The sequence below is a fragment of the Fistularia commersonii genome, chromosome 7 (assembly GCF_037954325.1).
Source record: "Fistularia commersonii isolate RoL2024-O1a breed Wild chromosome 7, RoL_Fcom_v1.0, whole genome shotgun sequence".
Lineage (NCBI taxonomy): Eukaryota > Metazoa > Chordata > Actinopteri > Syngnathiformes > Fistulariidae > Fistularia > Fistularia commersonii.
In genome coordinates, this window is record NC_141290.1 from 3,724,844 (window position 1) to 3,739,647 (window position 14,804).

Here is a 14,804-nt window from a genome sequence, read left to right on the forward strand (position 1 = left end):
AACAAATGGTTGTAAGCTGCCTAGCAGACAGTTAGCGGCGCCGGCTAATAACGTCACTTCATTTACGTTCGTCCATTTACGGTTAACGTGAGAAAATATGTTTCTTTCCCGGTCGCAATCGCCACATTCCAGGCAAGGTATTAATTCCCTGCGATAACATTTTTTTCCGTTGTGTATTAGATGACATGCTTCTCAAAACACGAAACTGAACAACAGGAAATAGCCTGTCGTGCTAGCTAAGCGCGTTAGCAAGCATCGTTGCTAGCTTGTTTTGCTATTTTATTGCCAAACTAGCCAAGCGCATTACCGGTACTGATGTTAGCTTGTTTGCTAATTTACTGTCAAGTTAGCTATGCGAGCTAGCAGCGCTAATGCAGTTCCGGTTCAGGGAAACTTTATAGTCTTAAAAACATCCGCCCTTTTTTTTTTTTTATTTCTTCACACATTTTAGGTAAAGCTTATTGCTGAAATCCTGTATTTTCATTTACTTGAGTTTTCATATTTCAACACTCAGAATTTCTTTGCTTTTCTTCATTTTGCTCAATAAAGGTCATAAGGCTAGAAGAATGAATTGCAGTCACAGGTGAGTTTTTGATACTTTATTTGTTTATATATATACACATATACATATATATACACTCACACATATATTTGTGTGTGTGTGTGTGTGTGTGTAAGTATGTATATATATATATATATATATATATATATAATAGAAATAGTTGTTCACAAACGGTGAATGAATGTCAGGGTTGGGGTTGTGTTGGTAAGAAAAACAAACGGTTATACAACAACACTGAGCCACAGCAAATGACTTTTGTGTCAAAAGGTTATTGTTTCTGTTGATATATTTCCTGATAATAGAGGTGCAGAGCTGTTTTTCTCTGGTTCTTGAAGGCCGGGTAGTTCCTGTCAGAAAAAACTTCCACCGTCTGGCAACATATTTCAATAAAACATTGTCAGGGAAAGATTGAATGCAACATAACTTGAAGTTTTATGTTTTTTAATTGTCTGTCATGAGAGAGTGCAGTATCCATAGAAACCCAAGACGGTTTTGCTGAGACTGTTTATTTCTGCTGTAAATTCAGGGAATTTAAGACAGGGGCTTGATTGGGGGGTTGGCTCACATTTGGTGTCTGCGCCAAGTGGCCACCCCTAAAACTGCAGTTTTTTATTTTTTCCCACCCTCGTTCCATTTGCCTTGCTCTCCAACCGCTCCGTAATCTCCCGCTGTTTGTTTTCGGTCCGCGCTGCTCCATCTCTCGTGCGTCTGTTGAGATGTCATTTTTCGCAATAAATGATCGCGCAGCTCCTTGCGATAAGAGTTCAAACTCAGGCTGCTGGAAAAGTGTCCCGTCCGTGGTTTTTCCACACCGGACTCAGTCTTTAATCGGGGATCGGGCCATGTTTTCACCACGGTCCAGTGGTCTCACCCTCGTCCAGTTCTTCATCTGCAGGGAGAACATATACGGTGTTAATATCGGCACATATAAACGTATATATATGTTTTTGTAACAACACTGTTACTGTATATTCAAGGTAACTCAATTTACAAAAGTCATCTGAATGTAATGATGTATTTCACATGCTCATTGACAGAAACACATCCAACAAAAATATTGTTCTTATTGTTTTTTTTAAAGCCTGAATTTATAAATACTGGCTGAGATTGCTGAGAGAATATAGCTTTAACTGCCTTTTGCAATTTGTGTTTTTCTCAATTTTAAATTGTTATGAAACAACAACTAATATGTCAGAGGTTTTTATTTGAAATACAACAGAAATTATATTAAATTTAAATTTCATTAGAAAAAATCAATAACCTTGAGCTGTCAATCAAAACCCTGCTGAATTATACATTGTAAAAAAAGAATTTCAGGAAAAGTGATTTTTTTTTTTTTTTTCAGATTTCTATTTTTTATTACTTCTTTAACTCGTTGTCTTTACCCCTGATCCTGGAAATCGGGTGCCCTGAAGGGCTGGAAGCAATCCCATAAATTTAAAGTATGATCTGATTAATAACCGGGTGTTTTGTCTGATATTAAAAAGTCATTGATATGTTGATTCACAGAAATTCTTGCTAAAACTCATACACAAATTAATCCCCGTTGAAAATATTCCCCATTAGGTGCCGTATTTCGCTCTGCTTGAGTAAACAGCGTTAGTTTTGAAATTTACTATTCATTTCTGTGAATACTTTTCTAATTAATACCGTTGGTTCTTTGTCAGTCTTCTGGCACTATTAGACTTAAACTGCCAATTAAGTTTTTGGGTTAGTTTTTTTTTTAATAATGTTGAATAGTCATGGGTTTTTGACATTTTCCACCTCATGGACGTTCATGTAAAAAAAAAAAAAAAAATATGGAAAAGGCGGCATTTAAAGTGCGAGTCTGCCGCTGATTGATTCCTCAGAGGGGAGAGCCATTCTTCAGGGATTCGCGGAAATCAATATTTAAGTGCATATTTGGAAAAATTTCAGATGTTGGAAGCCATGAAGGTAACAAATGATGGTGTCAGTTGCAGATTAGAAAGGAATAGGGGAACAGGATCTTGGCCTTTGTGGGATTGTGCTCTCTCCAAGTGCCCTTCTAGTCATGATTTGTTACCTCCGCTGTGTTATTCTTCACCTGTGACCGGGGACTCATTTATTTGTCTGTCAGTAGAACCACTTATAAACTGTTTGAATAAAATAAAAAGGAGAGCAGCATCATGTCGTGGAGCAGGGGTGAATCTGCATATCTTAAAAACAGCAGCGATTTATGTTTTGACCGCAGTCCGGATAAATTTACTCTCTGATATTTGTGTTCTTTTTTTTTGTTTGTTTTCTTTAATCCATAGTCATATTTCCTGGAACATTTAGCAATCGCATTTTGTCATTTTTTTTTTTTACTATAAAAAAAAATTAAATTAAGGTTGATTTATACTTCCTGTTCTTAATAAATACAGTTGATAGCCAAATTATTTAGCCACATTTAAGATCACGCTCGCACCTGGAGCAGCGGTCGAACCCTGGATTTTCTCTGCGTCGCGTTTCTAAACTCTTCAATTCCGGGATCTCTCGGATTCTGGGATCGATGTAACCCTCAGTTTATTCAACCAGTGGTATTAAGTAGTGATACCGATACGCTGAGTAACGTCACCGCGTCCGCATTGAGACATCCCAAAAATATAAACGGGATTTGACGTGAGCGTCGGCGTTTTTTTTCCCTTGCCGAGGTCTGACTCCCGCGTTCTTAATGTTATATATTTCTAAGGCTCTCCGAGGGTCAGGCATTAATACCAGTGGAATCAGTTCATGCTACATATTTGTCTCTAGACAAATAAACTCTGAATAAATGTGAGTTTGCTCTCCAGCCTTTTTACTAAAGATTTGGGTTTGTGGGAAACGGGAGAAAACTACACAACAGAGCAGACAGCGTTGACCCATATCTGCTCTCTAGACTGTCGGTCTTGCACTGCCGATAATTGAAAGTATTTATAGTCGCGGAGGAGGAACATTAAATCCAGATAAAACTATTTATTTTAGCAAATGTCCCCGAGTGGAGGATGAGTCACCCGGCTTTTTTTACAGGAAAAAAAAAAAAGATCGAGGTTTAGCCGTAAAAACGATGAAAAATCCGATTTGAAAAAGTAGATATTTCACAAACGGCACAAGACGAATGAACATTCAACACAGGGAAACAAGATTGAATCAGTGAAAATGTATTTATCATTTTATGGGACCTTTAGACATTGTGGAAAAAATAAAAATCTCTCTCCGTCGGCCTTGGCTAAGGATTGCGCTTTTGAGTTTTGGTTCAGATTTATGATTCGGGTCTAAGCGGCACTGACGCGCCAGGAAGGTCGCGATGCATTTATAGACAGACGATGTTTTTTGTTTTCTTTTTAAAAAGAAAAAAAAAAAAACGCTGGACGCCCTTTGTCCAAATGCGCAGCACAATTCACAAACCAGTGTGTTCCAAGAAGCTTTCCGAAAAATGTGACCGTTCGCCTCCAATAACATCTTTTATTCTGGAATAATAATCCGCCCGCCGCGGTTCGCAAGATCATTCCTAATGCTTTTCATATATTAAAAGAATAAGACAAGGAAAACATTTCGCTCCTCATTTCAACCGGTTTCAGAGTCGGTTAAATCAAATGCACTCCATTATTGCGCGAAATAGCGCTTTGACCCGTTGTCTCGAGTCAAGAGTGAGGGATCCATGAAGTAAATGCGCTGCTGGGTTTCATGGAAGCAAAGCGTCACCCGTCTAAGTATGTCTCTCAGACATCACCGAAAATATTATTGAAACGGGTATATTAAAAGACGTGTAGGCGCATATTTCACGATGGGCTAAAACCAAGGAAAACATTCTAATAAAAAGTGATGGTCTAGTGGTCGCATTTGTATCAAAGTCTTTGACAAAAGTTTGAAACAAATCTGCAACTGAATCCAACATCAACACAGTTGTTTGGGTCTCGGGAGAACGGTTATAAATAGAGTCGGGGCTTTTTCTTTTGTGGCCAATCAACATTCTCTGCAGCCATTTTATCAAAATTACAGATTCGAAGCCACATTTTTTTTTTTTCCAGAAGCCTCCCGTTTTAACGCACTCCAAACTAAACATATAAAACATCAGACATTTTTACGTTTTTTTTTTTTTTTTTTGTTGCGAGAAAGATTTGTTTGTTATTGCGAAACGGTGTGGGGGGGGGGGGGCGGGGGACGATCTGTTTTTAAGTTTCAGCATGAACATTTTAAAACCATGTAAAAGCAAGCCAAAGTAAACTTCCAAGCTAGTGTTGTGTGTGTGTGTGTGTATGTGTCTGTGTTTTTCTGAGGTGCATTTGTGCAGGCGGTATGGTAATGACAGGCCGGTGGCTGCGGCGAACGTCTCAGAACTTGGTCCGATCTTCAAGCTGTCATGATTGTTGGGATTGTGCGGTGCACTTGCTTTTCAACCCCCCCCCCAGTACCAACCATCTGCCTCTCACACACCCATCCAGAGGCTCCATGAAGGAAACACACACGTCCCCCAGGGGGGTTCCAGGCCGGTTCTAACCTGCGGGCGACCTCAACGTGTCCCCGGTGTCGGGTGACTGTTTTTCATCTCGCTGAGGGGGGTTTTTGGCGTGCAGCGCGGGGGAGCTGCAGGTGAACGGCGAGTCTTCGTCCGGCCGCCGTCTTTGTGTATTTGACTGCAGCAAGGCCGCGGGTTTTCCGTGTTGGCGGTCGAGAAAGCGGAGAAAAATAAAAAAATAAAAGCCCCGTGGACTTCGTGATCCCCCAGTCCTTAGCAGACGTTTATATGGAGGATTTTAAAGTGATTTATTTGTTGAATTTGGGATGGATTATTGCTCCGCTTCCTGTGCACGTTCAGGTCCCGTGTTTGTTTTTTTGGCCTTTACAGATTTTCACGTACTATTGAATTAATTTTTTTTATAACTTTAGCAGCGGATGCCTTAAGACAATCCTACACAATTTTAAAGTGTTATTTATAATAATAATAATAATAATATTTTATCCTTTATTAATCCCTTGCAGTTAGGGGTTCAGGGTCTTGCGCGACGAGCCGGGAACAGAACTGGAAATTTTTGTTTTCCTAAGACAATCGCTGTACTTCCTGGACCACACCGCCCATTCCAGAAAAAGAAAAATAGTACAGTGGCCCGTACGGGGATCGAACCCGCGACCTTGGCGTTATTAGCACCACGCTCTAACCAACTGAGCTAACCGGCCTGTTCCACCGTCACGCCCTTTAGCTGATCGGAACTGGATTTGTTGTTTGGCAGGTCTGACAGAGAAATCTAGTTAGAGAGTAACTTGCAGGTCACCATGGGTTATCTCAGATCGTTCAGAAGGGAGGCAGGGGGGCGCGAGCTTACGGGTTGCAGTGGTCAGATTCTACCACTAGAAGTCACTGGATCTGAAACACCAGCCCCTTAAAGGAAACCCAATGCAGATTCAATTAGTTTAAAAAATATATACATTTTCAGAATTTTTTTAAAACATTCTAAAAACATGTCTTTCTCTTACTGGAAAAGGACTAAAATATCTTTGTCTGACTGTTTTCAGTTGAGAATGTTTGAACATAAACAAAGACCCTCAACAAGTACCTCCTCAGCGCTATGTTTTGACTGGAAATGGGTATAAAGAGCATATATTATTGTTGATTGCCTGGCAATTGAAGCAACTTAATTTAGCTTATTGAGTTGGAACGCTGCTCGGTGACCTTCTAAATGTGCCAGTACGTTATTCTTTAAGTTTAAAATCCAGTCAAAGATATCGGAGTCAAAGATATTGGCCTCATTTACAAGCTAAATATTACAGGAAGTGTAATTTGCCAAGGATTATGGCGGGCAGATTCGGGTTGTGAAGGCTGATGCTAATGTCCGCAGCCGCCGGCTTAAAGTAACACGCCCGTGACATTTGGTCATATTTGGGATGAACTTGTCAATCCACTTTTATACCGTCCACATATCTCGGCACGGGGGTTTAATTCAGGCTGTCAGGGCGGCGGTCGCGCACCATAATTCATCATCATCAGACTATTACCTCTTACTGAGGCTGCCTCTCAGCGCTGCCATTAAGATGGGCTCCTTCATAGTCCAGCTGGCACAGGATCATGTTGTTCTTGAGGAAAAATCTGTCTCCCACGCAAAATCTGCAGCGAGAAATAAAAATATGGAACTGGGTCTCGGTTTCTCGCGTGAACCGAAGTGAATCGTGAAAAAGTCCCGGAGGAGCATTCGCAGGCGTATTTTCGGCGCACATCCACCGCTATGGTAATCAGAAAATTAATCTTGCATGATTGCCGCTTGATTAACTATCCAAGCGATATACAAAAGTCTTTAACCCCGCAGCCCCCCCCCCTCCCCCTCCCCCTCCATCCCCCCCAATTTAATTTCATCACGTTCTGATTACAACGCACAGCATAATGTGCACATAATGAAAAGTAAGTTCACCTTCCAGAACTCGCCGGTACACCTCACGGATAAGTCAACCGAGGCTGATCCCCACCTCCCCCGCGCACCCCCCAACCCCGGGCTAATACCCCGGCCCCCCCCCCACCCTAATCTTACCTCTGGCGGCAGAGCTGACAAGCGAAGCAGTCTAAATGGTAGACGTTGTCTCTGGCTCTCATCACCATCTCAAAGGCAGGGATCAGCTTACTGCAGGCGGCACAGTTCCCCGTCACCCCGAAGAGCCTGCGGAAGACAAGGCAGACCTGTAGTCCCGGGCGCAACCAGACGCGTTCCGAAAAAAAGACAAAAAAAAAAAAGGCTTTTATTCTTTTATTTTTCTCGAAATTACTTCATACCTCGAGCTTCCGTGCAGAAGCACATCAGTCGCGGAGACAGAGATCACCTGTCACCTAAATGTCAGTTTATATCGAGGATGTTTCTTTGAAATAACAGATGTGTGTGTGTGTGTGTGTCCTGCTCTTGTTACTCTTTTTTTTTTTTTTTTTTTTTTTTTTTACAAGCGAGTGCTTGAAGGTCAACCAATTACATTTTGCGGCGACCGTTTTATTCGACGACATTTGAACTATGTCCTCGAACGAAACCCCTCGTCTTTTTTTCTTTTTTTTTTTTTTTTTTTTTTTTTTTGCTTCTTGTTTTTTGTTTTTTAAAAAAAGTGGCGGCTCCGCGCCGAAACCAGCTGCGGATGGCCCGCCTCACCTCGCGTTCACCTCGGAAAAGAATGAACTAAAAGGCTTCCCAAAGAGCCAGACACGCACCCGAGATGAGTGGCCGCTGCCGATTTCCATATCCTATTAAGAGGCCAGATAGGGGAAGAAAAAAAAAAAAAAAAAGGAGTTTTGGGAGGAACCATTATGACATCCACTGAGAGACGGAGAAAAGCGTCACACATGAGTTTCCAAGAGCTCCGGTCTGACGAGAAATGAAAAAAAAAAAAGGGGGTGGAAAAAAAAAAAGACCCATCGTCAAATGAGTGACCAACATGGGAACAAAAGCGAGTCCTCATTAACAGAACGTTCTGATCTAACAAGCCCGAGTCCTGAGCAGGCACCTGGTGGGGTTTTTTTTTTTTTTTTTTTTTTTTTTTTTTCCTTCCCCCTTAACGAGGGTACGAAGCTCAATGCTAATTCTCTACTAATGGTCCAATTAAAAGAAATCACATGGTTTTAATCCCGCTCTTCAAAGGCTTTTGGTCTGCACCCTCGCAATGATGAGGAAAACAGGAGGCAATCTAGCCAATTTAACTGTCAAAAGGGGTTTTGGTCTCTTAAGTGCAGCACGGCTAATGAGAGACTTAGCCCCAACCAAATCCAGCTGGATTGTACATGAGACTAACACATGAGTTCAGCAATGTGGCCGAGATATCAGGAGTTCTCCGGCTGACCCGACACCAGACGTCGTTAGTTCAGGCAAAAGAATCGGGGGTATGTGACTCTCAGAAGGGCCTGTCCGAGCCAACTTTACGTCTCAAGTCATAGGTTTGCTTTCAAACCCCGTCTAAAAAACGTTTTTTGGTTTTTTTTTACGACGCAGATGCTCAAATATTCCCTGTCTCGCTGGCGGCAGACGTTCAAGCCACCTGAAAACATTTATCTCTATTCCGGATCACACTTTATTATCTGTTTCTTTATATACTGGGTAATAACGCAGTACAGCTATATTAAACTTTTCTGGTATCAACCAGTAGAAGCAACTGGAGGCATAATTACAAATCTAGCTAAGAACTCGTCAGATATAACTTTGCACTTAAGACCTTAAAACACTTTACAGCCTTGACTTGTTACTTTGACACTTTATAGTTTTATTTGTATTTCTTCTTCTCCCCCCTTTTTTATACTGTCAAACAATTTCCTACTATTATTTATTATTGTTATGTTTTACTTGAAACTCTGGCACAACAATTTCCTTCGGGATAGATAAAGTTATTCTTATTCTTATCCTTAACTACAGTTGTGTCATCCAGTTAACACGGATCACGCCGCACTAAATTAAATTATGTCTTTATTTGCTTTAATAATACAAATGTACTGCATTGTTTTGGTATTTTCTATCTCTTTCGTACGTACTGATATAAATCATTTAAAATAGCGACAGATGCGTTATTAGCAGCGGTGGTACAATTAGATGTAATCGAGTTCATTGAGAAAATCTCAAAAAACTATTCATTGAAATCATTTGAAATAGCAACAGAAAAACCAAAAATAAAAGGGTATTTTAAGCATTGATGTGGAATTAGCTAGAAGAGTTGCATCGTCATGTTTTAATAGAGAAAATCTAAAAAAAAATCTATTCATTGACTCGCCATGTCATTTTTTGCACCCGTGTTTTTATTTAAAATAGCTACAGATAAACTAAAAAAAAAAGGGTACTTTTCGCATTGACGGTGTAATTAGCTAGAAATATAGCATCTTCTTGTTTTACTAGACAAAATCTAAAAAAAATAAATCAATTCATTGACTTGTCACGTTCCGCACCCCTGTTTATATGTGAGATATCACACATGGCACGAAAACATTTGAAGTCCCATCACTCCCAGTTTGTCAGTGGGGGGAAGGAGGCCCAAGGTCAACGTTGTCACGTATGATTTGTGTGCAGACGGTACAAAAAGACCATCTTTCCTCTGGCAGGAGAAAACAAAACAACGCCGATGTCGGGCCTTCAGAAACGTCTACGAGAGGCTTTTGGAAATTCAGAGATGAAACCCTTTTCAAGCAGCGTTTACCGTCACGGGTTTCTGTGTTGCGGTGATGGTCTGAAGCTGCGGACGTTCGTCGTGCTGATCGCAGTCTGACGGGAAATAAAACTCATCCTTTAAGTGTAGCGTAACGGATTACTGTTAAATACTACTTTTAAAAAGATAAATGTAAACGTGGAGGTGAAAATGTGGCTACTTTTGAATATAACCCCAAGTCACAATCACTGCGCGGTGATTTCTTGGTGATTTATTGCTCACCTACTTAATTATTTTCATTTATTTCATTTAATTTATTGATTTGAAACGCTCCGCTCAAGTTTACACGTTCTCTTTTCTTAATTTCCAGTGAATACCTTGGAAATATTTTCGGTAATCTCTGCTTATTTTTTCAACCTGACCATGAATCTACTCCTCCCCTCGAGCTGACAAGTCATGCAACATTGAGAGAAAAAGAAGTGGCCTAATTTGGAAACCAGATTGTCAGAAAAAAAAAAAAAAAAAAGGATAAAAAATGCCGAGGTCCTTTGTAGGGAATTGTGTGACTCAGTGGGAAGACAAAAGTAAATCTGTCACGATGGAGAGCTGACAGTGACATTTATGGGATGCAGCTGAAAGCGAAGAGATTTCCACTAATTTGAAAGTTCACCTAAAAAGGTTTCGCGGGGAAGCACGTTAAAAGTTCCAGGTGTCGAGGGAGCAGGAGACGCTCGCCGTCAGAAAGCAGCGCGTCAGGATATAAATGCCATAAAGTGCCATAAATCCTCCCTCCGAAAAGCGAGAAAACTGTGGCTTAGACAAAGAAAATTCAAAATAAAGAACCTATAACCGAAACTCAAAGTGAAACCGAAACCAAGAGTATAATTAACTGTCCAGCGCATCGGTTTGAAAAGTATATTTTCATTTGATGTCACGTTTTAAGACGTGGAGTGACTCGCAGCTGTCAATTAGCTTAGCATATGTGGAGCGACGTGCGGTCAAATTAGCTTAGCATATGTGACTTGAGGCCTCGATGGACACGTGGTAAAACCAGTTAAAACCGGTCTGCCTCCGCCAGAGTTCTCCGATTATAAACATTTTTTACGGCCGAGGTGTTAAATCGGGCAATTATCTGTTTTGCGAGGGTCCACAGTACTTCATGGCTGGTTGTCACGGCCTGGAAGTTACTAGTCCTCTTACAAAGGACTTGTTTGGGCAAGTCATTTGGCTAGTGAACCCAAATGCGAAGCTGTGCGAGGGACACTTTCTAGGGCCGGCCCCTTAGCTGCTCAATGTTGTTAGCATCTTTTGGGCTAACATGCTAGGCAAAGTTGTTACAACGTTTTTACCAAATCGATTCATCTCGTGGCTACCAAATACCATATTTTGCGTGAATTTCTGGAAATCTGGAAATTCTGCCCCAAGAAAGCAGCTTGGTAATTTTACAAAGTAACTTCAAAGGTTTTATTGGACTGTGGCTTCTTCACTGAGGCATAAAAGGTTGAAACTCGAAAAAAAAAAAAAAAAAAAAAAAAAAAAGACTGGGAAACTCCACCGTATATAACCTTCAGCCTTTTGTGCATTTCTTAAAGTTCAGTCACAAATTTCATTTTTTTCGATTTTACCTGTTTTATGCTGTTTTATCTTGCAGTCATTTTAGTGCTCATGATCGGATTTGATTTGTGATGCTCGTGCATTTGAGTTTTAAGAAACTGAAGTCAAACTCCCATCTCGTCAACTTTTACTCTGTAAACCGGCAGGTTTACAAGTTTCATCTTGCTTCCGCTCTTCACCCTAAAGTAGCCTTTAAAACACAGCGAATTCCCTGGCTTTTGGCACCTCATGCTAAGCTAACCGTTGGCTGTTTAGACGGTAGACTAAGGACTGGAATTTAATCTTCCAACAGTATCTGGGCAAGAACACAAACAAGACAGTTTTCAGACATGTCCCACAAACAGATTAACTTTCGTGATTTTTTTTTTTTTTTTTTCCTTTTCTTTTTTCCTCCGGTCACATTCTTCACTCCCCCAACTCCCCCCCAATGTGCGACAAGTCGTTTGTTGTGCTCTTTAAATTTCCCCACGGCTAATTAGGATAAGTAGGACCTAAATAAGCCCCAAAAAAACTAATCACCGCCTTTGAGCATGAAGTAGATTTCACCAAATATTTGTCCTCGTATGGGGACAATGGCTGTATTTCACCCCCTGGGCTGGCGAGTGCCTTTTATTATGAAACGGATTGCCATAAATAGTGTTACTACAACTGGATCACAATATATTATGAATATATATAGTAGTAAATCCTTTATTTGGGTTTAAAATGGTTGCATTTGGTCAAACGCTGCTCAAATTTGTAATCGTGCAGCTTAGCGCGGCTACATTATGGACATTTTAATGGATCCAGGTAGATTTTATGCTGCTGAAATGTTTTTTTTTTGTTTTTTTTTTTTTGCTAACGATGTCAATCCCTATAAAGGAGTACCTGAGAACGCCTGTCATTTCACCATTAAATATTTACCACTGTGGCGAATTTTTAAAAATGGATTCTTTGCGTTGCTAGGCTAACTGTTTTCCCATTTCCACCTGGGGCATTGGTCTCGAACAGACCTGGGCGTTTTACGGCCCGTTTTGTTTTTTTTATCCGGCATGCTAAATTATTTTCTCTGAATATTTTAACAAGTACTGTCAATCAATATTGAATTTAGAAACTTATTCCATTGTAATTTTCTTCCAAAAAAATGTCGGTCTGTACATTTATATTATCATTAATGATTTTAAAATGGAAATAAAATGACAAAAAATTGAAATATTTAAAACGCAATTTTCATTTTGTTCACCTCGCATAAAAATTAAATAAGAAATGTGGCCAGCCAGCCAAAATAATTGGCCACCACTGGTCTAGAATATCCCCGAATCATTCACGCAAAAAAAAAAGAAAAAGAAAAATGAAATCTAAAAAGGCTTCCTTGAATTTACATAGAGCATGTCATCCTTCTTTAGGGAGCAGACGCATGCAAGCGGCAGAAATGCAAAGTAATAACACGTGTAATGACTTAATGCCTTATTTATGATATGATGTCTTCCTGCCTTTTAAGGTAAAACCAAGTGGCTTGACAGCGAAGCAAGATTACTGCTGAAGTAGTAATTTACTACGACGGGTATTTTCAGCGGACGTAAATCTCCGCTCCCTTCGCGGTCGTTATCATCATCTATATAATTTTTTTCGGAGCCCGTTTGATCCAGTTTACCTAGTTTGCGCTTTGATTTGCGGCTCTCTGATCCGCGCCGACTCTCCATAAGGAGAACCCCTTACGGCCGCGTGGGTTTTTTTTTTTTTTTTTTACATTTTCTCTTTTCATCCGTCAGCGCTTCCACCTGCGACGGCGCTCGGCAGTACCTCAGGTAGTCCCTGCGGCAGAGGATGAGGTTGGCCCGGGTGTAGAGGGTGGAGCCGAGCCGGCCCAGGCGGCAATCGCAGCAGGCGCACTTCAGACAGTCCTCGTGCCAGTACCTGTCCAGCGCCTGCAGCATGAAGCGATCGCGGATCTTCCCGTTGCAGCCGGCGCAGCCCCGTGGCTTCTCTCTGGATTGGAGGGACACGAGAGACACACCTGGGAGGCAGGTAGACGCGGGACACGGAAAGAACACGTTACAAACATCGGGGAACCAATAGCGACCGAGAGGGGGGGGTCACATGACATCCAGGTTAAAGTGATGAAATGAATTCCAAACTATTCTTATGGTTCAGGTGTGAGGATCGGCTACCCGAGAACAACTTTTCTTTTTAACCCCCGTTTCGTAAAGCGATCGTCCGATAAGCCGGAACCGCTCTTAAACACATTGGCATTTTGAGTAAATCGATAAAAATCACACCTGGTTCTTCCAGGTACGACACGAATATGCTAGCGTAAGTAACAACGTGAAAAAAAGGCTTTTGCAAGAAATGCCAAACGACTAAGAAGGCAGTTTGGGCGGTTAATTCACAAGGTTTTCGTAAAGCAATCGTCCGATAAACCGGAACTGCTCTTAAACACATCAACACGTTGAGTAAATAGATAAAAATCATGCCGGGTTCGTCCAGGTACGACACGAATATGCTAGCGTAAGTAACAATGTGGAAAAAAAATGCTTTTGCAAGAAATGCCAAACGACTAAGAAGGCAGTTTGGGCAGTTAATTCACAAGGTTTTCGTAAAGCAATCGTCCGATAAGCCGGAACCGGTCTTAAACACATCGACACTTTGATAAAAATCACGCCCGGTTTCGTCCAGCTCCTACACGAATATGCTAGCGTAGGTAACAACGTGAAAAAAAAAAGCGCTTTCGCAAGAAATGCCAAACGTCTAAGAAGGCAGTTTGGGCGATTAATTCACAAGGTTTCTGCCGCAAAAGCCCGGGAAACACTTCAGCACAAGTGCACAATCTCTGATCCGCCTTTATTTCCTGTTCATAGCAGCACAAAAAAAAAAAAAAAATGGTAATAATCCAGCATAAGAATCCAGCACTCACTCTCCTCCTTGTCCAGCACCATCCTTCTCGCCAATGACAATCCAAACTACGGGAAAGGGGGAAAACAAGAAGGGAGAGAGAGAGAGAGAGAGAGAGAGAGAAAAAAAAAAAAAACGCTGCTCCCTCTCCTCCTGCGTGAGGGGAAACGCTCGGCGGCAACAATCGAGCGGGCGGAGAGGGTGGAGGGTCGGAAAAAAAACAGGGAGCGGAGTCACCGAAATCACACCGTCAACACGGAGTCGCTCAAACTTCAGCTCGGCTCCTCGTGATCCCGGAAGAAAAGCACGAGAAAGAAAGCGAGAGAGAGGGGGAGGAAAGAGGGAGGAGGGGAGGGGAGGGTCCCCGGCATTCGGTACCACCTTGCCGGTAGGAGAGAATAATGATGTCCTGAAACGAGAGGAACCGGAGCTTCTTATCTCGGCTGATGTCAGAGCAGAAGCATTCCTGTATCTGCGGAGGCTGGTCCTCTCAATGACTGCTTCCCCCCTTCTGCTCCCTCCCTCTCTCTCTATCTATCTCTCTCTCCCTCTCGTGCTAATTATATAAAGTCATTATGCTCGGATCTGATAGTAACCGCCGCCGCCGCCACCTCCTCCTCCTCCTCCTCTTCCTCCTCCCTCTCCTCCTCCTCCCTCTCCGAATCAATTATTCAATAGACAGTCA

General features: G+C 41.6%; 1 protein-coding gene and 1 non-coding gene across 2 annotated transcripts; both read right to left on the minus strand.

The window, feature by feature from the left end:
* Window positions 1-584: 584 nt before the first annotated feature.
* On the minus strand, window positions 585-14,591 carry LOC147232384 (rhombotin-1-like). The gene is made up of 5 exons (XM_086149208.1): window positions 14,142-14,591; window positions 13,031-13,244; window positions 7,063-7,188; window positions 6,536-6,644; window positions 585-1,451 (listed from the first exon to the last, which is right to left on the minus strand). Exons 1-4 carry the CDS (start codon window positions 14,161-14,163, stop codon window positions 6,539-6,541), a joined length of 468 nt encoding a protein of 155 aa, XP_086005334.1. The 5' UTR covers window positions 14,164-14,591; the 3' UTR covers window positions 585-1,451; window positions 6,536-6,538.
* Window positions 5,646-5,719, minus strand: trnai-aau (transfer RNA isoleucine (anticodon AAU)). Its single transcript has one exon. It is a non-coding gene; the product is annotated as a tRNA-Ile (tRNA).
* Window positions 14,592-14,804: the final 213 nt, after the last annotated feature.

What these genes read in the sequence shown, in the direction of transcription:
- LOC147232384 (XM_086149208.1), bottom strand. Translation starts at nt 14,163, where the DNA reads ATGGTGCTGGACAAGGAGGAGA. An exon ending in TGCCGCAGGGACTACCTGAG is followed by an intron (nt 7,189 to 13,030) that starts GTACTGCCGAGC and finishes TGTCTTCCGCAG; the next exon opens with GCTCTTCGGGGTGACGGGGA. An exon ending in TGTCAGCTCTGCCGCCAGAG is followed by an intron (nt 6,645 to 7,062) that starts GTAAGATTAGGG and finishes TTCTCGCTGCAG; the next exon opens with ATTTTGCGTGGGAGACAGAT.